At 40.4% G+C, this 27355-nt stretch overlaps 1 protein-coding gene across 3 annotated transcripts in view; it reads right to left on the bottom strand.

Annotated features, from left to right (window-relative positions):
- Positions 1–27355, bottom strand: part of DOK7 (docking protein 7) — a 93803-nt gene that overhangs the window by 40632 nt on the left and 25816 nt on the right. For 2 of the 3 annotated variants that reach the window (XM_054031010.1, XM_054031009.1), the window contains exons 5-7: positions 25926–26045; positions 14157–14264; positions 11323–12197 (exon numbers count right to left, since the gene is read on the bottom strand). In XM_054031010.1, coding sequence (XP_053886985.1) covers positions 11323–12197; positions 14157–14264; positions 25926–26045 — 1103 coding nt within the window. The remainder of the gene's footprint in view (positions 1–11322; positions 12198–14156; positions 14265–25925; positions 26046–27355) is intronic. The other variant, XM_054031011.1, reaches the window with a different exon arrangement.

Genomic DNA, 27355 nt, shown 5'->3' with positions numbered 1-27355 from the left:
AGGCTGTCCCTCTTTAGCCGGAGGTTTGAACAGCGCGTAGAGACTAAGAGCCTTCTCTCACAATGTGTTGCCATCGATAGGCACATGTTTACGGTTCATGTCTTCCAGCCATAAGTTTAATGCCTTTTCAGTGTTCACTAAAGTCTTATCATGCACCTGGCTCGTCACCTTAGCAGTTATTGGAGCACTTGATGCCACGGCTTGACGAATTTCTCTCTCTTGAATTTTGATGGCACGGATGCTAGATTCATTGTGGCCATATTTACGCACCACATTGGAGACCAACACACCGTCTCTCAATAAGTCCAACACAGCCAGTTTTTCCTCCAGTGTTGGAACAGATCACTGTTTCTTCAGTTGAGCACCAGATGAAGTAGTTGGCTTGCATTTAGGAGCTATGTTGTACGAAAAATACGTATCTTTAAACACGAGAATCACACTCAGCACGGCGAGATGTTCATATATGAGAGGCACGCAGGAATTGAGACCGACTGAGGGAACAGCAGATTCACGTGTCCCATCTCACGCTCATTCCGAGGCATACGCTCATTGCACGCGTATAGTTGAATTCACCACAATACCAGGCCTAGTTGGAGGCCAAATTGATCCCCAGAGTGAGTTAGAGCAGCTTAAAAACTCCTTCAACTTGCACCAGCTTATGATGGCGACCAAATGAGCCATGAGACTGGCCAGAGCACAATGAGTTCCTGTCATATCCCTTTCTATCTACAACATGCTCCCATACCATGAGGGAGTGGGGTGCGGCAGGTGGGACTGGAACAGAAATCAGCTATGCTGACTTTACACCAGGCAAGAATTCCTTCAGGCTGGGGGAATCCTCAACTCCTCATTTAACGCAGCTTTCAGGTACTTTTGTGCTGCCATGGGCCTGATCCAGAAGGCCTAGCTCCTGACCTTTGAAATAGCTCATATGTAAGTTATCTCACAATAAAGGAAATCCAGCAATGAATAGATTATTGGCTTGTAAGGGGACTGGCCAAGCAATGGAAATACCCTGCTAAGGCTTCTCAGCAGATTTTTGAATAGCTATAAAAGCGCCACAAGTTTAACTGCTCTTAAGAATCTCACCATGGGCCAAATCCAGGAATTTTGACTAAGCCCTTTCTCTGGCAAAACTGCTGTTGACTTCAGAGAGAGTTTGCCTGAGAGAGGAATGAGTGAAGGGCTAGCATTTGTATAGTACTTTACACAGTCAAAGTGCTATACAAACATCGTCTATTTAATCCTGCCAGTAGTTCCAGGAAGGAGGTAAATATTATCATGCCTGTATTACCGGATGGGCAAACGGAGGCATTGTTGACTTCCCTAAGGCCACAGAAGAAGAGAGTGGTAGAGCCAGGCTTAGAACTCAGGATGTCCTATATCTAATCCCACCCTCGAACCAGTAGGTCATTTCTCTCTCACACTTCCCTCCATATTCTAGAAAGAAAACACAGGAACAGCCTCCATGTTTTCCAACTTTACCATAATAATTAACTGCACAAGATGTGCTTGAAAAGTGAGAATGGCTAGTTTTATGGCATTGCATTGAAGAAAGTTCATGTCCTCCTATCTCTCCTAATCACACTATATGCTCTGCGCTGACCTCTGCAAGGAGCGAACAGCCAAGCTGTTGAAATTTGTTGCTATTACTCTTGATGGAAGAAGGTAGAAGTAGCAGTGGATTGAGTCCTTACTCACTCTGCTGTGTAAAGTCTGAAGAATCACTTGAAGCTTTTCCCAAGATGCCTTCCATACAGTTCCAGTATTCCAATGGGAACATTTGTAGCAATGTGCAGAATGGTCCAAGAACCATTTTTTGCAGGAAAAAAAACTTTAATCATGTCAGTCTTAGAGCCTGCATGGCAGATGCCTATTTATTTTCCATCCAAACTATAATGACTTACCGATGGTTTTCTGAACCTGCCCTCATCCTATTCTGAACACATAACTCCTAGATGTATTTTCTGAGTGGATATCAACGTGCTCTTTGTAAAGTTGATGACAAACCCGCACTTCTATAATGCATCTACTGCCCACTCTGTAACTATGTCTGTCACCTTCTTGAGAGCTAGCTCTGAAAAGCATATAGTCCATGTAAGTGTATAGGTGTGCTCCTGGGTTATTAGACTTCCTAGATCAGCATGGTCGAAGTCATCATTGCAAACTTGTCCATATTGTCAACTGTCAGCGATTCTATGGGAAAGGTTTTTGGTAAAAGACTCTAGCTCCATTCAGTATTCATTTTCTATCACCTCCAAGGCCCATCTGTCCATAGTGGATTATTGCCAAGCCTCCAGACATTTCATGCATATCACTCCTATCGTGCTGTCATTTACAGAGTCCTTTTCTGACTCATGCAGCTACTTTGGCATTGTTGGCTAATAAATAATAATTCTTACATACCTTCTTTTAATCACAATATCTTAAAACAAACACTTTGCAAATATGGCTTAAATGAGCTTCACAAGAGCCTTGTGAGGTGGGTGAACAGTATACCCATTTTGCAGATGGGCAAACCAAGGAAAAGAGAGGTTTTAAAATTATTTGTTTATGGCTACAGAGCAAGTCAAAGGTACATTTGGATAAGGAACTAAGGAATCCTAATCCTAGCCCTCTGCTTTAATAACTAGGGCACAATGCATGCCCCTGGGTTCTGCCAGAATTTAATCATCCACAGAACAGCCCATATTCCACAGTATATCCTTCTCATAAGAGGAGTCTCTTCTATTATCTTTTCTTTGATTGAATGGGTAAAAGGAATACTTTCTTCTGCCGTGTGGTGGTGGAGTGGTGATTCTTCTTTCTGCATCTTAAAAGAAGGAAGGTATAGGATGCTGTTATTTTTGGCGGATTCCATCACTACTTTGTATAGTGTTCCAGCTGATAATTCTTCTAGTGAGGAATGTGTTTGATTCAGAAGAAAAATGCTTTCTTTTCCTTTTTCCTGTCTTAGCCATATTCCCAGTGTTCTGATTGCATTCTTTACCATCAATTCAGAAGACAACCATTTTTCCTGATTCTCATTGTCAGATTCCTCCTCCGTCTCCTCTAAAACAGCTGATTTTCTCTCTCCAGAGATGCTCTTACTCCCAGATGAGAAAGAGGAGGGTAGTCAGCTCTTGTACTTTTTGCTCTTATATATCCTATATTGTTCAGCTTCTTTTTCTTTCACGAGTACAAATAGTTTTTCTCATTTACTCATTCTGACTGGGTATAATGGATCCAAACTATCAGTATCCTGATCAGCTCACCGACAGACAAACAATTTGGCAAAAGTGTCTGCTTAGGCTACGAGGATAAATAATGCTGAGCTGCCCACCCAGCACTCTGAGCAATTATTTCACTACAGGGAATTAATATACTAAAACCACCCTCAGTTGTTATCACTCTTGAGGTGTTTGATACCATTTCACTTACCAGTGCTCTTATGCCAGCCAGTGCCTTTCCAAATGTAGATCTTTGGGCACCTATTTTTTTAGGGCCTGATCCTACGAGGTGCTGAGTACCTATAGTTCTTATTTATAATAACCAGTTTGGATTAAGATCCCTACTCTGATGAAAAGTGTGATGGGGTCTTTCATGACAGATGGTCAGTTGATCTCATTTACATTTCAACTGAAAAATACAATAAACAGGCTCTAGTTGTGCCAACGGTGGTGATCAAATCTGGAACCTTCAGAACTTAATGCATGAGCCTCTACTCTCAAATTGAAGGAGTAAGCCCACTAGCTGAAAGCAGCAGCAGACACAAAAAACTTCTTATATACACCAGCCATTACAGTGAAACAAAAATCCTACCACCCCCCCACCCCCCCTCACACACACACACAATGTGGGTTAAAATAGCACCTCCAGTAGCATGGTTGTAGTACTGACTCAGGGAAGTGCCATCCATTTATGTTACCAACATAATTTCCTACAGCATCTGTGTGTTCTTTGAATGTCTCCCATCCAAGCTGGGACCCTTTTAGTAGGGCTCCAAACCAGTGTCTCAGTCTCCCTGTGCTTTTCTAGAGAAACCTTTGGTGAACCATTAAAACTGCAGGTGCTCCACATCTCTCAAAGACTATAGGGAACCTCACCAAAACATTTTCTAGCAACTCATGTGGAAGCTGGGCCTCATCTTGCTTGTTGGGGAATTGGGAGTCACACATTACAGTATTCGCAGGGAAGACATCCAAGGAGCAATAATAAGGTGCTGTAGGAAATGATGCTGATGATACAAGTAGAAGGCTCTCTTTCTCTTTGAGTCAGTAGTAAACCAATAGAGCTAGGGAACCCTATATCACTGGAGGTACTGTCTCTGGGATGAGATATAAAAAGGTCATCATCATTTGCTAGTAAGTATCCTGTGGCACATTTTATAAGAGTATGGATGTGAACCCTGGAGTCTGGGCCAAATTCCAGCTCCGATTATTGCATTCTGCCCACCTATTTTATAGAACATCTCCCTAACAGCTTCATTTGGGAAAGTATTCTTCCCTTCCTGGCTTAGACTGGTATTCTGCTGCTGGGTGCTGTTTTCAGTTGATGTAAACTGCTTCAGAAGTGGCTGTATTTGAATGGTGAGTGAAGTGATCCTCAGATTCCTCCTCTGTTTCAGGGGGATGTTATGAGGTAATTATTTAAGGTGCCCCTGAGTTCATGCAAAGGATAATTGCTATTGTCACTGTCTCTGTAGAAGCTTTGTTGTCTAAGGCTACATACACACTACCACTTATGTCAGTATAAGTTATGTCGCTCAGGGATGTGAATCAGCCACACCCCTGAGCAACGTAAGTTACACCGACTAAGTGCCAGTGTGGACTGCATTCTGACGGTGGGAGAGCTTCTCCTGCTGACATAGCTACCGCTGCTTGCGGGGCCTGGAATAAAGTAAATTGACGGAAGAGCTCTCTCCCATCAGCTTAGAGCATCTGCACTAGGAGCACTACAGTGGTGCAGCTGCAAGCTCTGTAGTGTAGCCATAGCCTTAGAAAATAAACTGATGCAGGTGAAATGCCATGTTGTGATACCCTTGCTCATCTTCCACCATGAATAGCCACATTTAAGGCAATGGGATGAAAAGTCCTACTCACTGTGAGTAAAGGTACTTAGTCTGGCCCTAACTAAGAGAACCAAATGAGATGTAATTGAAGAGAATACTATTAATAGAAATGGATAGAAATAGAAAGCCTGAAAACTGTTCTGATTTATGCCAAATGCCAATGGCATCAAAGACCATTCTCGTAGTGAGAGTCAGTCAAATGTAATAGATCCCCAGACATACCTCTTCTTTGCGCAATTAAATATTATTTATTGTTGGGGTGTTATTTATTTGCATCTGAGTGTGACAGTCTCTCCTTTTATAACGATGTTACAACATGTTGCACAATAATCAGTGGGTTGATTTTTTTATTTGGAACTATTGGATTTGTCTTTGTTATCAAGTATTTTAAAGCATTTGGGCTTGAAGGCTTCTTCACTGCACCTCTATGAAAGAAATGATATCTAGTCAAGTTTGTCCCAATGCATTAAAGTGTTTCCAATTGAAAAAGAAATTACATAAGACAAAACCCACAGTTTATTATGGGCCTTGTTTGCTCCCATTGAAGTCAATGACAAATCTGTCATTGATTTCAGTGGTGCAGCATCAGCACCTATTTGTCAATAAAAATGAAAGCAGGTAAGTGGGAATGCTCAGGAACTGCCTACAGCTCTGATCATGGAAGAAGAACTGTTAGTGAGAAGAGGAAGGTGTGGAGCTTTAAAAATTGAACAGCCTTTCCTGTTAATTTAGAACTGCCCTGGAGTTTTAAAGGTAAAAAAAGTATAATATTTTTGTTGAGGTTCAATGGATATGTTCAAAGAAGGAAAAAAGGATTATAAAAAGTGTTGTCTAAAGGTTAGACCTGGGAACTGGGAGACAGAACTGCTTTGCTGCTGTCTCGCTGATCTGATCTAGTCATGTCCTCTCTGTGTCTGTTTCAGTATCTTTGAAATGGGTTAATTACTTTTCTAAAGCTCTTAAAATCCTCAAATGAAAAGAAAAAGTATAGAAATGCAAAGCATCCATAGAAGTATTAATCAGCAGGTGATTTACATATAGAAATAACTCTCAGAATTTTTAAGCCTCAAAACACGCTAACTTACATGCAAGGGACAGTAAGACTTTTTTTTAGTAGAGATTTTCTAGTAGAGGCTGATTGAAAAGCAAAAAAAAAATCTCTTTAGAACAAAGTTTACCTATTGTCATTTAGAAGAAAATACGTATATGTGCTGATAAGACTTAAAAGTATCGTATTTGTTCTGAGCTGAGTTACACAAACCTCTGAACCTACATGGTTTAAACATTGATAAGTGTCTTTGCCAATGATATGTCACCCGATGTTGTCCTTTATATTTGGAAATCAGAAGAGACCAGAGACATTACAAGGCAAAAATGAGCAGTTCTGTCTTATGTGAGATGGGAGTGTGATGACACTAATAGACAAATGGATACGTATACTGATACTGTACATTATAAACAGACTTGGAAGGATTAGATTTATCAGCAAACACCGATTTCATCGTAAACACACAAAATGATTAAAAATATTTCCATTGATAATAATCAAAATTTACAGATAGGCAAATTAAGAAAAATGTTGCTTGAGAACTTATTCGAGTTTGATTTAAGGATATTTACTGTATATATTTTGACATGTGATGTTGACAATGTGTTTTGAAGGTTATAAAGGTTTAACTTTCTGAATCTCAGTCTACTGTCATTAAATAATTGTCTGATCCCCCCCACTATTTCCCACAACTCTGAAAATTTACATAAATATTGAAAATAAATGCTTAAAGTTTTGTGCAACTGTGAATATTAAAATGGAGAAATAAAAATGCTTTAAAATAATTATTTTAAAATCATAATTATTTTTTAAAAATCTAGTTTTGCCAGCCTAATTATAAAGCACCTCTATGATTTCCTTAGCATCTTTTTTTTTAATTAATGAAAACTTCAGTGTTAAAACAAAAAAAACTGAAAAACTTCCCTTTACAGACACGACAATAAAATAGTCTGTGGCCATCCCATTGCACAAGGTTACATCCTACAAATGTGCTTCTTTCAGACCCATTTTATATGAGTTTATCCCCAATGACATAGACACCCAGGTTCACTTTACAGTGCATGGACAGAGTTAGATTCCTCAGAATGGGATTCACAACAGCCAACAAGCTAAGCAAGGTAGCTACCTAAACTATCCAGTAGGAAATGCCAAGGAGAGGAGTGGGTAGGCATTTAAGTCCAGGCCTGAGGGAGGTTCCTCACCCTGCTCAGTCACAGCCTGTGAACCCACCCCTGGAGTTAAGAATCTAAGCCAGGCCAGCTCTTTCTCACAAAAAATCAGAGATACCCACCCACTGTTATAACCAATAGTCCACCAGATAGGGGCACTCACCTGGGATGTAGAAGATGTGTTTTCAAATTCCTGCTCTGCCTGATTTGAACCTGTGACTTAAAACTGGGTCTCCTATATCCCAGGTGAGTACCCCAACCACCAGGCTAGAAAGTCAGACTTTCCCTTTTGCGCTCTGGCCCAATGAATATTTATTTACAAATTTCTAACAGGAGAGATTGAGAGTGCCCCACCCCAGAATACCCCAAAGCCTGGAACTTAGGTGTTGCAACATCGACATGCCATTTGTGAATCTACCCCTTTGTGCCCCAGCTTCCCATCTGTAAAATGGGATAACAGCGATTTCCCCGCCTCACAGGAGTGTTGTGGAGAAGGTTGTGAGGGATTCAGATACTATGGTAATGGGAGCTATACAAGTACCTTAGATGGATGAATTCAGTAGAATCATTCCTGATTTGTACCATTGTAAGTGAATTGGGGCCCTCATCTCCACAGAGGTAGTGGTATTTCCAGATGATCAAGCAATCAAACTGGCTGAATATATGCTGGTGTTTCATAACAGACCCACAGAAAAACAATTATTTTTATTTTTATGCTGACTGCGTCACAGTAAGTTAACTAGCAAAACCTTCTAATCCTATACTCTTCACACGCAAAAAAACTCCCATTGAAATCAATGAGAGTTTTGGGTAGGCCAGGAATATAGGATCTGGGCCAGCGTTTCCACAGTTAGGCACATTTCTTGCTACCCTCACTGATGTTGATACACCACAAGGAAGTCAATAAAAACAGCCATATTCATTTCATATCCATTCAAAATGCAAGAGGATGACAGTTTGGGGCAGGAAAAACAGTATCTGCCAGATGGAAAAGGACAAAATCAGTTGGAAAAGACAGTTTTATTTCCAGGCTTCTATGAAATTTTACAAACAATGGAGAAGTTTAAGAAAAAAAACACCACCACCACCTTACAAAAATCTTGATGTTATCTCCTAAACTATGGCATCAAATGAAGTTACAGAAAAAATAAATATGTACAGTGAAGTGCTATTCCCCATTCTAATAGTGACTAGGTAGTCGGAAATGGAATGAACACGGTCCAGTAATAAATCTGCAAACCTTAATAAAAACAATCCAAGATTCTAAGCCTAAAATATGCCCTATGTATATACTATACAAGGATCTCAGCTAAAATATTTATCTGCATAACTGAAAATACCTATATGAAAATACAGTGGTAAAGGCACACTAAATGCAGTTTATAATTAACGGAATCTTGTGCACGCTGGGCCAATGTACCACAGAATACAAAAGCACATTTACTTCCTAATCTTAAACCTCAGCTGCTAATATATTTCTAGTTCCTTTATGTTTTATTTCAATGTACAATAGATTTTCTCAGTGGTTATATTCTTCACCTTGAGTGAAACAGGAAAGCGTTAGTGCCATATTTTCTGTCTGAGCCTGAAAGATCCCCAGTTTACACGCCAAATCTTGATGTCCTGCATTCTGGTCATCATCCTTCCGGTCACTAGTGGAGTGGATGACCCTTTTCAATGCTGCTCCTTAACTAGCTACTGGAGTCACTCTTGATTAGAAAAGGCAATTACCACCTTCCACATCCAGCATTCTCCATCCTCTACCCCAGACCCATTTCAGTCCCTTGATACACACCTCACCTACACACAGATGTCTACACCTTTGCACCACAACCCCAAATCCTGCCTCCCTCACTGGTTCTGTTGCTAGAGGACATCGCACACCTGTACTTGCTCCAGTTTTGACATTTTTACTCCCTTCTTTCTTGGTCAAATTACCACTGAAATAAACTTTTGCCTGAGTAAGGACTATAAGATTTGCAAAAGTTCACTAACAAGGATGAACATGAAACACTGCTGCTGTACTTCATTATTGTTATGGACTGTACTGTTCTCTCCATCTCATTTACTTAGACTAAATATCAGGAATTTAAAAACATCAACACAATTTAATTAACAGTTTATCTGAAATTGCAAAAGCACGCAAAACATTGGCCCAATAAAGACTTTCTGAACATCTTCAAATAGATGTGGAGAACTGATGTCAAGTAATCCATGATTCAATTCAGCTTGCTCCTAGTGGTATCCCAAATGTATCCTATTCACAGCATGTAGAATAGGAATTATTTTATTCCAGAATAGCGATTTGTGTCTTCACCATATTACGTGTAAAGAAGGCACGGACAGGGTCCATTAGACATTTCTAAAACAATTGATCTTGCTATAATGGTTTGATTACTTTTAACAAAAAACACAATTGTTATTTGTATAATTCAATAAAGCATATTTTCAGAGTTCTTTAAAATGGGCAGGGAAGAGAAGCAAAAGTATTTATCCTGTACTAAAACAAGTTCAAGCAGGGGCAGCCTTTCTCATGTCACTATTTATTTTCTAGATTACTGTCCATTCCGCATAAGACCTTTTTCAACATTTCCTTACAGTTAGAATGGCTGAAAGTACAGTGGCACCACAGTTTTCCTCCTATATGGTGTCTGGTCTAATGTATTTAAAATCAATCGTCCAATCAGGGAGCGGACTGGAAAAGGGGGAAGGAGTGACTTCAGTCCTTTATAGTTTTGAAGACATACAGTGCCAATACCATCCTCTAGTACCCAGAGACTTAAAAATAGACTGCACTACAAGCACATGAAGCACTGCAGGACAAGAAAAGGCCAATAGCCTAACAAGCTCATTAACTTCTTCTGAATATGAAAACCTGTTCTCTCCAGTGAGTTATGTAACTCCCACATACTCATTTAAAATTATACCCTTAAATTACCTTATTTAACAACTGTTTCTCTAAGTGAGATAATTTTGCCTGAATTCCCAGTTTATACATCATTTCCTAATTTTTTACATTCTCTCTCTCGTTCCCAGGTTTTCTATGCCTCACCAACACGAAAACAGCTTTATTTTGTTTCAGTTTAGCAACTACAATAAAAACACCACAAAAAGTCTTCTCCAAAACCGGTAAAAAGAAATATTTTCTTCACATAATGCATTAATAGTGTGTGGAACTCATTGTCAGAAGATATCATTGAGGCCAAGAATTTAATAGGATTCAAAAAGGGATTAGACATTTATATGGATAAGAACATCCAGAATCATAATAGTCAATATTTTAAAATAAACAAAAGTGTAGGCAAGTATGCAAACCCTCATGCTTCAGGTCTTAAGTCAGCCTCTAACTATTGATGGCTAGGAAGAACTTTCCCTGAGGGTTGGCTCTCCCATAACCAGCTACTGCAGGGTTTCTTGCACCTTTTCTGAAGCATCTGACACTGGCCACTCTTAGTCACATGATACAGGACTAGATGGACCACTAATCTGTTCCAGTATAGTAGCTCTTATGTTCTCTTTCACCAGTCAGAAGCTCCACCTTTCTGGCTTCCCCATGCACATGGGGTGCTCACATACTACAAACTATCTGTCAAAATAAATATGCATCTTTTAAAAATGGCTATCCTAGAGTATCATCCATCCTTTTCAGCCTCCCTTCACTCTACTCAAGAAATACCAACAGCAAGACATCCTCATTTGTACTAAATTAATTATCACAGGACAAATTCAACCCTCCAATGTGCCTGTGACATTTCTACTGAAGTCAATGCCAGTCACTCGTGTATCCAAGGAAAGAATCTGGTCCATTGAAAGATAATGCTTGATGGGCTACATGTTTCAATGTTTTCCTGTTCCAGACATGGTTTTTAAGGAGGGGAGAGGTTGCCCTCTATTGAACCTTTCAACATACCCATAAAACAGCACAAATTTCATTATCCTAAAAAGAAATAGGCTGCAATTCACAACTATTCTGACATCCTTAAGTCATTTAAATTAATGGTGTTAAATAAGGTACTTAAGTCTTTGTTAGCATCTGCTCAGTATTAGGTATTTACCTTTAGTCCACCACAGATTGGACAAGCTGAAAAGAGAGCTCTTGTCATCCCAGGGTGGGGGCTATATATTTCACAGGGGTCAGCTGGGACTCCACTAGGTGGTGCCAACTCACTACTTTTGGAGTCTAACACCTGTCCTTGTGGTTTTACATCTGACCACCTCGAAACAAAATCCACATATGTCTCATCACTTGAGTCTTTGGTGCCTTCTGGGAGTAAGGATGCATGCCTCCCCCTGTCTTGGCTCTGCTCAGGTGCCATCCGTGTTTCTGAGTGTGGTACCAGCACCTTAGGGTCACTAATGCCTTGAGGTGCTGGGTCCTGGTCCTTTGGTTGGGTGGAATCCGCACTCTTGTGTTGTACGTCTATAGCAGCTGCCTGTAATAAACTCCTGGGTGTGTCATAAATATGTCTGACAGGGCTAGGAACCTGATATTCTGAGCCCAAGCTCCTCTGGGGTTCACTGTGCAGGCAAGTACATAAATTCTGATCTGAAGGAAGGTTCAATGGTAGGCTAAGCAATGATCCAAACTCATCACCGTGGCAAATATCCAGACTCCCAGCATAGGAAGAGAAACTTCCAGAGTAAGAAGAGTGACTACCAGTAGCTATCCCACTGTCAGAAGAACTCTGACGACCTATTTCCTGTAGCTGTCTAGACCGAAGAGGCTTAGGAGGCGGCTTGGTGGTGCCACGTGCCCCTTCTGCAAGTGTTTTTTCTTCCCCAAAATGAATGCCCTTTGCAGCTGCCAGTCCATGACTCTCTTGAGAAGTGCTGGCCGAAGACTGTTCAGGCCAAATTGTTAACCTACTCCCAACACTAGCGTCCGAGTGGCTGGTATCTGAAGATGAACTTGACAGGCTTCTATCATCTCCTGGAATAAAAGAAACTAGATCAACCCATGGTCAAATTATAATTAAACTAAAAGCAAAAAAAGGACAAATAAGCAGAGAGGACTGTGGAATTCTATTTGTTTTAGGGGAGGGCTGTTTCTGCCATATTAACAGAGTGCACGTTACAATTTGTACCCCCTGAAAAATATTAAAAAACAACTTGGTGCCCTTAGTGTAAATGTACTGTATCTCTGAAAATATATCACATTCTATGCTAAAATTGAAGATTAGGTGCCTGAATCTCCTCTCTGGTGTAGATCAGGAATAGCTGAACTGAAGTCAATGACATAACACTGGGTAAAATATATCTCAGCGTATTCTACTCCAGTGTTATGTCATTGGCTTCAGTTCAGCTATTCCTAATTTACACCAGAGAGGAGAAGCAGGCCAAATGATCTCAAAATATCTGAGGATGTTCCAAAATATAAATTTTTAATTCTAAATTGCTACAAGCTGTATATTAGATTTCAACGTTTGTATTTGATTTGAAGCTGTTGAATGAGTTTCTGTTTCACAGAAATCCCTGAAATGTAGAGCATGAAGGGACCTCAAGAGGTCATCTAGTCCATTCCCCAAGCCAAGGCTGGTTTGATGCTTTTTATCTCTTACCAATGAATTTTAATTGAACAATTGCAAAGTCAACGTTTAAAATGGCATCAGACATAAAAATCAATTGTTCAGCTCAAGATTATCTTTTAGCTGATAGACCCGAAACTAAATTCTACAATGTTCCAAAGGAAAACATAACTGATGAGCAGATGAAAATGTAATTGATATGGCTATGATGACAGTGTTGTATCCATAATATATACACATATCCCATGATACATTTATTCATGGATTGAAAAACAATTTTCCCCACTAGTAGCTGTAGCAAGAGTATTTGCACAGAAGGTCATATATACCTGAAGCACTCACTGGAAGTGGAAAACTAAGAAAGGTCTATGAATTGTCATGGTAGGGACAGCCAGGCATTTTCATCCCAATTAAATAGGTATACCTCTGCTGAAGTCAATGGTGCTGTGTCCATTTGCATCACTCAGTGATCTGAGCATGAGTCAAATTCTATTCTCAGTTACAATGGTAACTTCATTGGACTCTGTGGTGTCACTTTGGATTTGCACGGATCAAATATATAGCCCCCTAAATCTAACCTTTTTTTCCCCGCTACGTTCATTGACTCTTGACCGTTGTTTTTCATGTGCCTTGGCTCCAGATGGGAAGACCTAGCTTTATTATCAGAAGATATATAATAAGTAAAAATCAGAATAATAAATCCAGAGTATCGCACAAGAAATACACCCTGGAATGAGTGAATCTATTTACAAAGGAGATTTTTACTGGGGATAAAGAAAGTTATAATGGTTATTGGCTTTTAAAAATATTTGGAAGTAAATGTATATTTGGAAGCACCAAATTATGCACTAAGCACCAAATTATGCCTCCACATGTAAAATGTCTTTAAGATTGATATGCATACACGCTGTCAAAGACACAGAGAAAGGAAAGGTTTCATGTCAAAGGGTTCTGTTCCTCACCTTGCCACAGACTTGCTGTGTGACTTATGCAAGTCACTTCATGCCATAGGCCTTAATTCAGCAAGGTACTTAATCACGTATGTGACTTCAACAGGACTGCTCACTTCAATGGGACTACTCACATGCTTAAAGTTATGCACATGCTTAAGTACCTTCCTGACTTGGGGCTCCGGAGCCTGATCCAAAACCCACTGAAGACAACAGAAACAGTCCCACTGACATCAGTGGACTTTGGATCATGCCCTTAAAGCAATGGGACCTAAGAGAGTGGCCTTGTCCAATACGTTTGGAAGGCTCAATATTTTAAAATGCTATGGTTTTCTTATTTCGGAAGCCTCAAGAAAAAGACCCTTGAAATAAAATCCAGACTTGTATCATAGCTTGATCGTGAGCATTTCTTACCTCCACTGCCCTGGCGACTTGAATGGGATAGTAGACTCAGGCGCTTTTCTAATTGCAAAGCTTCATGGGCCACTCTCTCCTCCATGTAGGCTGGATTTGCACTTGGGTCTTTAAGAAAGGAACAAATGGGTAAGTTTCTGAAAAAGGCAGTGAAAGTATTGAGAGAAAAACAACACAATGTTATACTGCATCTTCTACTGTAGGGTTTTAGCAAGCCTTGTCATGTGTTTGCATAGTCTACCTTCCTAAGTAACATCTCATTGGCAAACTTTTTATCTTGTTATTTCCCCGCTCCAGAAGGTGATAGGATAGGGGACCAGCGACCTTTAGGCCTGACCTGGAGAGGTGCTGTGCAGTCAGCAGGAGTTCTGTGTTCCCAGCATCTTTCAGGATCTAACCTAAAGTCAGCAAAAGTAGTAACTATGGGACTGGTCCTGAAAGGTACTGTACTGGAATCAAGGGCAATTGAGTGCCCAGATGAGACCCTAGATCTGCGGGATTAAGACGAGAGTATGTGACTTTGAAAATTAAGGGTGAAATCCTGGCCTCACTGAAGTCAATGGGAGTTTTGCCATTAACTTCAGTGGGGACTGGGTTTTCACTCTGAGAGTTTCTGGTGTGGATTTATAAACTAATTCAAAGACGGTAATATTTTTGCTATCATACAAGTTAGAATCATAGAAATACGAGGCTGGAAGGGACTTCAAGAGGTCATCTGGGCCAGCTATTTAAAAGGATACCCAGCATAAGTGGTTTTTTTAAAACCTTGTAAAAATTAGACATAGAAAAGGTCAATTAGACCTTGCCTATACAGGACTATTGCTTATAGTACATTTTCTACTGGTTTAGCCAGTGTAGCTCAATGAAATGTCACAATGAAAGAGGAGGGGGAGAGAAGGTATAGAACGCTTCACAAACTTGAGCGTACACCTTCCTCAGAAAACATGCCATTCTTCTCTGTATCGCTTCATTTTCCAGCCTCGCACAATAAAACCAGATGCTGGCAGCAATCATTATTATATTCTTGAAACTAATTTGACAAGATTACTGTAAACATCTTAAAAATGTATGGCATGTTTAACAGCTGCGTGTATATGGTCTGCTAACTCATTCTCATTGAAGTTTCAGTTGGCCTCATAATTACCCAGGAAAAGAAGCAAATGTGAGATACAATAGAGATTAGCTTTGGCACAGCTGCAGTTACCACATTCCTGCTCACACTGATAGTCACAGCATCTGTAACAAACATATATGGAATCATTTAACAAGAGAGGAAGGATAAAGAGAGAAATAAATTGCTGTTGATGGACTAGTTGAGATGATGAACAACTTCTAACTGTGGAAACCAAGATTTCCATGTTCTCACATTGTGTTTCTCCATTCTCAAAGACTTGGGCTTGGTTCACTCCTACGGTGCAGATGCATCAATGGAGACATTCACCAGCATGGGCCAACTATTGCTGGCCACCCTCAGAGACAGTAGGCTTAGCGATTCAGCCAAGGTTGTATAGGACCCACCCAGCCAAGGACATCCAGGAGATCATAGAGTCATAGGACTGGAAGGGATCTTGAGAGATTGTCTAGTCCAGTCCCCTGCAGGATCAAGTATTATCTTCTAAACCATCCCTGACAGGTGTTTGTTTAACCTATTCTTAAAAATCTCCAGTGACGGAGATTCCACAACCTCCCTGGGCAATTTATTCCGGTGCTTAACCACTAAGGGGGGGAGGGATAGCTCAGTGGTCTGAGCATTGGCCTGCTAAACCCAGGGTTGTGAGTTCAATCCTTGAGGGGGCCATTTGGGGATCTGGGGCAAAATCAGTACTTGGTCCTGCTAGTGAAGGCAGGGGGCTGGACTTGATGACCTTTCAAGGTCCCTTCCAGTTCTAGGAGATGGGATATCTCCATTAATCTAATCTAATCATGACAGGAAGTTTTTCCTAATGTCTAATCTAAACCACCCTTGTTGCAATTTAAGTCCATTGCTTCTTGTCCTATCCTCAAAGGTTAAGGAGAACAATTTTTATCCCCCCTCCTTGTAACAACCTTTTATGTACTTGAATGAGCTCAATCAAAATATCTCACAGATCCCTTGCCCCGACCCTCACCACTGACTTTCTGGACTGCATCAGCTGGCTCTAAGCCCTTTAGTGGAGAAGAGGTTACAGGCATGGTGCACTCTTTAGCTTTCCTCCCCATCTAGGTGGGCTTTTCATTTCTGCAGATCTGTAGCCTGGTTTCCACTGACAGACTGAATCGGGTATACTATGTATTAATGATAGATATTTATATTGAACATTAAAGCTGCTCTGCAAGGGGCAGGGCTTAAAGTGTTCTTAAAGAAATGTTGTGTCCGTCAATGGACCATGACTGGAACAAAGTCAGTGTCACTCCCACTTCACAACCCCAGGCCATCCTGAGGCACACTGATTTTATAATCCTCTTTGTTAGTGACATGCCTCAGATGTATCTCCACAGACTTTTTTTTGGGAGGCTGGGTCTGTGACCCCACCCTCATTCCCCTGCAACCCAACCCATTTTAAGCATTGATTAGGATCAAATCCTGCAAATCCTTACTTAAGTAAAAATCCAGTTGCGTACAGTGGGAATCTTTCCAGTATAAATTGAAAGATTTCGCCATTAGTCCTCATGGCTCAACTCAGACACACCTAAACAAGGAGTTGGCGCCTTGTATACCAGGTTGCAAATTGCTGCTTGTATCTGTCCATGACCTGAGGGTGCAGAGCCGTTAGCTGTAACGCCCCTCCATTTTGGCATGCTCTCCATGCTGTAGTTTCTTCTGCTGTCTCTATTCAAGTGCTCTCACGTCCAAAAGGGGATCTAGTTCAGCAGAGATAAGTTTTACAAAGCACTTCATGTGCAAGGCTGGTATAGTGAGGGAGTGAGCAAAACCAGACTGAATCTATATGAAAGAGTTGATTAAGATGGGCTAGGAGGAAACGTGGGTTAAAGTGTATTAGCTTCTGATCTCCGGAGAATTGTTGTTGTTTTTTTAAAATACTGGTTTAGGTCACAAGTAAAAATGAGTTGGTGGTGTCATCCTACATCCCATTTGTGCACAATACAAAACCACTAAACAATGTGTAATAACTTGCCATGATGGGCAGTCTCTGCTCCAGAGAATCCCAGGACAGCGATAGCATGACCGGTATGGACATAGCTGTCTGAGGACGTTTTTACAATGTCTTCCCACGCAACATCTTATTAGAGCTCCAGCCAGAGAATCATTTCATGAACACTAGTACTCTCTCTTGCTCTCCCCCACCCCACCCCCCAGGTTTTTCATACACCTGACTCCACGGTATCTAAGCACTTAGATTCATGCAAATGTTCAAATTAAGAAAAAGACTTCATCATTTCCAAACAGAAATGGATCCCCTTGTGTGAAGAAAGCTGCGCATCAGCTGCTGAAATCTTCCCCTGGCCCTACTTTCCTGGTCAATTAGCAGGGGGTTATATGAAGGTTGAATTGACTGAGATACCTATGATGGAGGGATTTTATTTTTACCATGAGCGTTGGTGGATATTCATTAGAACCAGCTGAGCAGTCCATTGTGGGATATTTTGAATACTTTCATACTGTGACATTTTATTCATGTATTTAAAAGCTCCAAGAGCATGGGATGAGCACTATGTAGAATCATAGAAATGTAGGACTGCCAGGGACCTCGAGAGGTCATCTAATCCAGCTCCATGCACTGAGGCAGGACCAAGTAAACCTAGACCATCCTTGAGAGGTGTTTGTCCAACCTGGTCTTAAAAACCTCCAATGATGGGGCTTTCACAAACTCCCATACTCTCCACTCCATTATCCAAGTCGTTAATGAAAATATTGAGGAGTACTGGACCCAGGACTGACTCCTGCTAGACGCCACCAGATATGAGAACCATTGATAACTACTCTTTGATTATGGCCTCTCAACCAGATGTGCACTCCCTTTATAGTAATTTTATTTAGACCACATTTCCCTAGTTTGCTTAGGAGAATGTCATGAGGCACTGTGTCAAAAGCCTTAGTAAAATCAATTATTTTAAAATTAGTTATTTATTTTGATCCATAAAATATGAATCGGTAACTTTTTGAGATGCTCTTGCATTACAGATGCCATAAACATGTATTACTGTGTTATGTTACATTGTTTTACAAAAATCAGTCAAGGATGGAGCAGCAGCCTCAATCTCTGCATTTCCTTCCTTTGCATGTGTAAGTCAGATCCTTGCTGTTACAAGTCTAGGGTGATCCTTACACCTGTTCCAGCCTGTTTACACCAGGTAAAAAGGGAGAGAGCAATGTAAATGGGCCCTAAAAAGCTCCATGTCTGATTGAAGGAGGATTCCCTCAGCACAGGCACCATGGAAGACAGCCATAAAGCTAACAACCATAAGCCCACGCACATCATCACTCACGAGCCCTGACACAGTAAGTGTACCAAGGGCATGCTGAAATGGGGCCGTAACACTGCAGACATTCCAGTTAGAGGGCAGCCTGGGGATGCTGCTGCAATTTAAAATGCTGCAGAATCAAGCTCTTTGACTGTAACATCTTCATAGCTGGGGTTAAGTATCAGGGGGTAGCCGTGTTAGTCTGTATCTACAAAAACAACAAGGAGTCTGGTGGCACCTTAAAGACTAACAGATTTATTTGGGCATAAGCTTTCGTGAGTAAAAACCTCACTTCTTCGGATGCTGCTTGCATGTTGTTGCTCCATCAACAAATACTGTATGTAATAATAGTTAATAATAAATGGGAACTATCACATCTTTTCCTTCTAAACTTTATTTTGGATTTATGGATAATGGGTTAATTATTATAGAGATATTTATATTTGTTTGGATGATCCATTCCAAAGCATTGCAGTGGTTATTCAAATGTAGAACAAGTTTCATATACACCAAAAAAAAAAAAAGTATGGATCAGGAAAATGCTTTTGTATCAAGAATTCATTAAGTTTTCTACACAACTGAACTATACTTTTCAAAACTGAACACCTAAACTGCACATGCAAATCCTGCATTTGCGCAAACAAGGATGCACCTAAACATATAATAGTCACATTTTCGTAACTATTTGCTCAATTATGTATGCAATTAATGCCGCCACCTTTGGAAATTGGATGGTTTTTTAATTAGACAAATTATCACTACTGTGAATAAAAACAAGATAATATGCTAGTTTTCCAATTAGTATTTTCCCCTGTGCCCCTACAGTTTTTTCAGGTCAATATTTAGTAATGACAGAGCACCATTTAGCAAAGATGCTCTGTGAACTTTCTGCACATAAAAGGCTACCAGAGGTGGACATCACCATGTCTATCCACAGACCTACTGGAAGGAAGTTTGGGGAAGCTGACTTGTTGCTTCCCCAGTCTATACCTATTCTGTGGATAGTGGAAAATTCAATCTCTGACTCCTTTCACTGCACTAAATTCTCTCTCTTTTCACAAAAACGCCCTTTGTTACATCAAGCAAACATTAACGGACCCTTTTCCTTCTTGAAGCTGTCAAGGAGGTATGTCTCTAAGTTCCAAGCAGTCTGAGAGAGGTGGTCAAGGGCAAAAATTCAAAATCCACCAGTAAATTGTAGAGAGAAATCTGGTTCATACTTAAGCTTCTAGACCACCCAATTATGTAATTCAGAAGATTTCATAAATAAAGCCCCTAGGAAGAATGTATTAACAACCAACATGACTTTGCATTAATTAATGTAAATGTAAATAATATTAATAACTTGAGGATTTCTGAGTATAACCCACTACGAGGAAGTTTAGATCTAGTTAGCTAAAGTGCAGGGATGATTTATCTATTTAACATATTCCTTTCAACAGACTGGGTGGATTTTGATACTCTTGCCAGATACAGTATGCAGCTGCTGGCAATCTGACCTTTTCAAGTAATACAGTACATTCTGTGTAATACAATACTTGATAAGGAAAACTAGACTGCACATGCATGTCCAGCACTATACACAAGTTAGGATAGGTTGTGTCATTTTACCATACATGTCTTAAACTTCTGAATGGCACACAACACACAAGTCTGAAATGCAGTTGCATGCAAAGATATGCCTCTTACAGTAATATAAGCTAGTGAGGTCGCCTTTTTTAAATTTGCTTTCAATATGTCTGTATATTGTTCTGCCATTCACTACTGATTAAAGCCATGTAAATTTTCCAATCAACTATGACAATATTACATGTATCTGTGAAGCATTCAAAATTCGTAGGTGGGAGAGTAAACTTTAAAACCATATATTGACTGTTGCTAAAGATGAGGCCTTTGAAAAATCTATAAATGCATTTCTGGGAACATTAGATGGATATATTAGCTGAAGTGTTGATGTGGGAGGTGAAGATATAAGAATAGTAGATCACAATTTGATTTCTGTACAGGAATGACAACAGTGGAAAGCTACGCAAATCAGGGAAAAGACAGAAAAATGGCCCACAGATGCTTAGGCATCCAGGGTGATTGATACAGCATAAATCCTGATACAACAGATCATTAGAAAACAGAGGGAAGTACACATACATATCTGTATTCACAGAGGATTTTTTTATACCAAAGTACAATTACGCCCAAATTTTGGGAGGTAGCAGACCACTAAAAATATCAAAAAAGTGCCCTGCAGAAAAAGTTGACCCCTCTCCCCCTTTATGGATCCCTAACGAGAGCAATCCAGTGTAGCTCTATTGACTTCAATGGGACTAAATGATTAGGGGGCTGGAGCACATGACTTATGAGGAGAGGCTGAGGGAACTGGGATTGTTTAGTCTGCAGAAGAGAAGAAAGAGGGGGGATTTGATAGCTGCTTTCAACTACCTGAAAGGGAGTTCCAAAGAGGATGGATCTAGACTGTTCTCAGTGGTACCAGATGACAGAACAAGGAGTAATGGTCTCAAGTTGCAATGGGGGAGGTTTAGGTTGGATATTAGGAAAAAACTTTTTCACTAGGAGGGTGGTGAAGCACTGGAATGGGTTACCTAGGGAGGTGGTGGAATCTCCTTCCTTAATGACAAGTTTCAGAGTAGCAGCCGTGTTAGTCTGTATCCGCAAAAAGAACAGAAGTACTTGTGGCACCTTAGAGACTAACAAATTTATTAGAGCATAAGCTTTCGTGGGCTACAGCCCACTTCTTCGGATGCATATATCCGAAGCAGTGGGCGGTAGCCCACGAAAGCTTATGCTCTAATAAATTTGTTAGTCTCTAAGGTGCCATAAGTACTCCTGTTCTCCTTCCTTAGAGGTCTTTAAAGCCAGACTTTCCAAAGCCCTGGCTGGGATGATTTAGGTGGGGATTGGTCCTGCTTTGAGCAGGGGGTTGGACTAGATAACCTCCAGAGGTCCCTTCCAACCCTGATATTCTATGATTCTATGCTATTTACACCATGTGAGGGTCTGGCCTTTTCAATTAAAGGGGGAGTTTGGCAGCAGGTTGAGCTGCAGTGACAGTGTCTGAATCGATTAGTCAACAAAGTGACAATTTTCTATAACCACATTCAATCTTCTTTGTAATGAAAAAAAGAAACAAAAGAAAAAATTCAAAGCATTTCTGCCTCCCCACCCCGACAGGTTTCAAGCACCTCAAGAGATCTGTGTACTTTTGTTTCCCTCTGTCTGCCCAACATCTTTATCAGCAGGAATGTGGCCAGCTCTAAGAATAATGTTTATTAGTGAACCACTGCTGCAGAGCTTGCAGGAGGAGCCAACACACATTCCCTAGTGCTGTGGGGTGGAGGGGGGGAAGGGGGAATTTAACAGCAAGAACAACAGACAATACATCACATGCCTCTTGTCAGTTTTGATCATTTCACTGGTGGTTTTATATTACAATTCTTTGATTTGTATTAGCTTAATGAAAAAAGTACCCCATCATTCAGATACATATGCTTTGCAATCCTCATAAGCCTGCATAAGGAGTAGCCAATTCTAATGCTTCAGTGGAAGACAAAACAACTAAATAAGCTATAAACACCCAAATCAATTCTGCAGTGCTATGACATGGGTAAAATACTTCTCCCGGTTCTCATAAGCTATTGTCTGTCATTAGAGATCCTGATTATTCTTGCTTTCTCGTTTTGCTTCTAGTTCATGTCTTCTAGCTGCACATTTTATTCTCTCAAGCAAGATTATGAACTACATTTTCGATAACAGACAACAGTAGCTGCTGTTCTGGATTTTCCAGAAAATAAAAAACTGGTAGGGAAAATATTATTTACTCAACCTATTGGATTAGCTCTTTCAAATCTGTTCCAATATGGGTCTCATATGTATTCCTTGCACACCCAAAACTCCCATTAAAGCCAAAGGGAGATTTGGGCATGTAACTAGTGCAGAATTGGCTACTAGCAATGTAAAATCTTAATATACTGTACAAAGGGCTAAATTCTGCTCCCTGTTACACTAATATAAATCGAAGTAACTCCACTGAAGTTAGTGTAACTCCAGTGGAGTAGGTTATGATAAATCTGGACTAACAGAGGGTACAAGTCGTCTCAAAATGTATTATAGTACATACATTTATAGTCAATACAGGTATTGACACTTTCCATTATAAGAACCAGTTTTCAGTTGCTAATAACTTTGCCAAACTTAAACAATTCAGGTTGGAATTTTCTATCCAAGATGTTTGCCTCAATTTGGAACTTATTTATTATCAATAATTTGTTGGATTATTTTATAAAATTTCAGATAAAATGGTTCAGCTGTTTCCAAAAATGAGATTAGGGGAAAATAGGTTGCTTCGCCCGTGTTAAAAAAAAATTCTTACTACCACTTTGTTGAGAAGCTATAGCGGTCTTATCAGTTATCAGCCTCTGAAAATATTGCAGTTCACACGTGCTCAGTAGAGACTTGTTAGAGTTGGACAGCTAAATTCTCTGAAGACTCCATCTGCACTGAGCATACTTGACCTGGGCCTTCCTGTGGTTGCTCTTCCAGGCACCCGGGGACTGCTCTGACACCAGGCACAGGAACCGAGAACAGGGAAATCATCTTTCTTGTACTCTCAGTGCTCACCAAGGCAACATGGTGGAGGAGGAGGAAACAGCCTGACTGGAATGCAGAGGGGTATGAAAAGCAACATGGGGCATAGGACGAGGTGCAGGGTTAGGGAACAGGGGCTGAAGCTCAAGGGGTAGAAGGGTTAGGAACTGGAGCCAGGAGAGGCGGCCGGAAAATAGGGGGGAAGGGGAAGGAACTATGAAGGATATGAGCCATATGGAGGGGAGAAGCAGAGGCTGAGAATGGGGGCATATGAGAAACAGGTGGGGAAAATAGGAACAGGCAGGGGGAACTCAGCAGGGACTGAGACTGGAGCAGCAGAGGGAGGGGACGGGGGCAGAAGGAAGAGGAAAGACCGGGCAGGGTGAGGGACAAGGATGGAGATGAGGAAAGGGAGAAGCTGGGGGAGAGGATGGGGCAGAATGGTCTGTAATCACTAGAGAACGCCCTCCTCCAGAACCTGGAATTGAACCTATTTTCCTGTCTAGTAAATAGCTCTGAAATCCACTGGCAAAGCAGGTCTCATCCTACTCTTTTGTTAGGCCCACATAGAAAATAACAGGCTTCTACTGCAAGTAGTTACCTACTTACCTCAAGCGATAGAGGATTGTGCTGTGGCTCTGTGGGGGGGGAGGGGGTCAGTATAGTTCTACGTGATGGAATTTTTGTTTATAACTTTTAATTAAAAAAAAGGAAATTATTTAAAAAGTATATGTTAAAAGAACATTCAATTTGCAAAAGTCAAGCACTCAAAAGTTAAAATTAAGGTTGCCTTCTTTAGTGGCCCATTGTCATAATTCTTTACCTGAACTGAACCTCTTTTGGAGACCATATAAGTTTGTATGTAATTAAATAATTTGTTTTTGCATGTCTATAATAAAAGTCTTCATGTAAATTACAATTTTCTGAGTATACTCTAACTGACAAAATTATAAATCTGAACATCCCAACCACTTTTGTACATGTCAAAAAGACTTTATTATGAATTAATTGTTTGGCAATTTTAAAATGAATTAATTAACGTTCACATTACAAATGCAAAAAACAGCATATAAAATTAGTGAGCTGTTATGGGCCTGATTTGCCTCTCTCTCACTGGTTTTATTTACAGTGGTATACAAGCATTGATTTCAAGGAAGTGAAAGATGAATCAAATGCTGTATACAATATGCATCTAATTTTAAAATGGCAGGACTGAGAGGTTTTTTCAATCTTTCCATAGATTTCACATCTAAACTACAGGAGAACCTCAGAGTTACAAACACCTCAGGAATGGAGTTTGTTTGTAACTCTGAAATGTTCCTAACCCTGAACAAAACATTATGACTGTTCTTTCAAAGAAGTAAAACATTGACTTAATACAGCTTTGAAACTTTACTATGCAGAAGAAAAATGCTCTGTGTGTGTGTCTCTCTCTCTGCTGCTGCCTGATTGCGTACTTCTGGTTCCAAATGAGGTGTGTGGTAACTCATGATAGCAGTTTTTAGGTATCTAAAAGGGTGTCATAAGGAGGAGGGAGAAAACTTGTTCACCTTAGCCTCTAAGGATAGAACAAGAAGCAATGGGCTTAAACTGCAGCAAGGGAGGTCTAGGTTGGACATTAGGAAAAAGTTCCTAACTGTCAGGGTGGTTAAACACTGGAATAAATTGCTTAGGGAGGTTGTGGAATCTCCATCTCTGGAGATATTTAAGAGTAGGTTAGATAAATGTCTATCAGGGATGGTCTAGACCGTATTTGGTCCTGTCATGCGGGCAGGGAACTGGACTCGATGACCTCTCGAGGTCTCTTCCAGTCCTAGAATCTATGACTCTATAACTCTGAGGTTCTACTGTAAATCTTTTATATCACATTTCAACACAAGAGATTGGTTTGGTTGCATGTTTACAGCAATGGTAAAAATCCTGTAAAACTATTCTTATCATGAAAGCCATTAAATCCCCCTAGCTATGGAAGTGCAAACATTTGCTAAAAATGTGAAATCCCCCTTCCTCCACCATTTTAAAAGCTTCCTCCTTCACCACAGAAACTTCACAGCTATTGTTCGACAAGCTCATCTTCCACCTTCCTGCCCTGCTTGACATACTCCTTCTAACTGCGTATTACATTTCCTCACCTACTAAAACCAAAAGGCCATAGAACTCCTGCAAGATCACATCTAATTTCTTCTCTGAACACTACAGTGCATGCAGCATGTACCACAAAACAGAAAAAGGAATTTAATCCTTACTCACCAGAGAAGAGCCTGAACTGCAAGATTGAGATCAGGATATAGGGGCCTGGTCCAAAGCACTAGAAATTCATTGGGAGTTTTTCCAATGATTTCAGGGGGCTTTGGAATGGGCTTCAGATGTCATCTAGCCCCAAAATTAGTATTCTAGGGGTTTGGCTCAGCAAATTTTCAATATTACAACCAGCAGCCAGATTCAGATATGGATCTAGGTTCAAACTGGAACGATTTAAACCCCAGATTTGGTTTGGGCCCATCTCTATTCAGAATATTATATTTTGGTACAGTTAGATAAGACCAGGCAAAGGCCAGGAGCAGCAGAAATATGAATGAGCTAGAGCAGCAAGGGAAACTGGGACATTCAACTGATAAATCTGTACTGTGACATTTCAGAATGAAAATCACTTTGCACTTTCCATGCCCAGCAAGTGTCTGCAAGCTGTAATTCCAATCTGAGCAATAAGTGCTAGACAGGGCAAGTTCCTACTTTGCACGGTTACTCTATACTTCCTATATTAACCTGGTAGGACTGGACGCAACCCAAAAGGGCCTTTCGTCGGGGAGATGCCACGAACGATACAGTCGAACAGAAAGCTGATCTGCTCTCCTTCGGCACAAGAAAGGAAAAAGACACCAGCCCCTGAAAGAAAGCACAACAGTAATACAGACTTTTCATCTGCACGCATAACAGAAACATAAAGATTAAACATTTATACGTGGTGATCAAAAGAATGTTGTGTGCTAGTCATGAAAGAAATCAGTGAGATATTTTCTGAGAAAAAAATAAAAGGAATAAATTTAATGGCAACACATTTTGATCCGAGAAACTGTAAGCAGCAGATTCAATCATTTCTACCTTCTCAGTTAGCTTTCTGAGAGTCATGCAACCAAAAACAAATTAAACCAAGTCAAAATGGGAAACAACAGCTGCCTGTTTCTTATATTCATATTTCTACATCAACTTTCTGGGGTCAGAGCTGGATCAGTCTTCTGCTTTAGAACTTAGGAGATTTGTTTACATATCAAGTATTTACTGTAGAAATCTAAGTCGTAGTTAGAGATGGGGCTGAGCAGTGAATTTCAGACCTGAACCTCTCCCAAGTTTATGAGTGTTTGGATTTGGAACATAGGAATTACCATGCTGGATCAGAACCAAGATCCATCTAGTCCAGTATCATATCTCCAATAGTGACCAGTACCAGATACTTCAGAGGAAAGTGAAAGGACCCCACAGTAGGCAAATGTGGGATAATCTGCTCCCCCACATTAGGTCTCAACCTGACCTCCAATAGTTTAGAGATGGCTTAAGTACTGAAGCATGGAGGTTAAATCTCCCTTCTTAAATTTTTGCTAGCATTAGGGTTTGATTAAGGCCTTGAACTGTGACAGGCCTCAGTCTTGAAGCTCAGGTATGAATTTTCCCATAGTTTATGGGGTGCTTTTTAAGTTACTATACACAACACCTAGATATTGTAATGATTGGTGAGCTATGAATACTGATAGACAAACAGATCTGTCCACCTTTCTTCAGGCCCATAACTGACCACAATCAAAGTGCAACTAAAATGCCTGAAGCTGCTGGTGGTTCAAGAGCAGAAATTGAAAGAGACTCAGTATGTGTTGAGTCAACCACGAAGGAGCAGGCTGCAGTGTGGTCTGCTCAAATGTTTGGGCTGCAGCCTGCCTCTGCACTTGCTGCTGTTTAGAATTCCACTGTCTGAGGTCTATAAATACACAGAAGACTTGTGGCTTTAATGAAACAATGTTTTTATTTTAAAAAGTTTGGAAAACGTTAAAAAGGTACAGGACATTTTGTTATCAATTGTGGCTGAATCCTGGTTCCAGTGAAGTCAATGACAAACTCCCATTGGGTCAAATTCTGTTTTCAGTGACCCCGGTGTATAGCCAAAGTAACTCCACTGAAATTAAGTAAGTTACTCCATATTCAGC

This window comes from Malaclemys terrapin, chromosome 5 (assembly GCF_027887155.1).
Source record: "Malaclemys terrapin pileata isolate rMalTer1 chromosome 5, rMalTer1.hap1, whole genome shotgun sequence".
Lineage (NCBI taxonomy): Eukaryota > Metazoa > Chordata > Testudines > Emydidae > Malaclemys > Malaclemys terrapin.
Note: the sequence above shows the minus strand (reverse complement) of the source record. Positions and strands in the feature narration are given on the sequence as shown.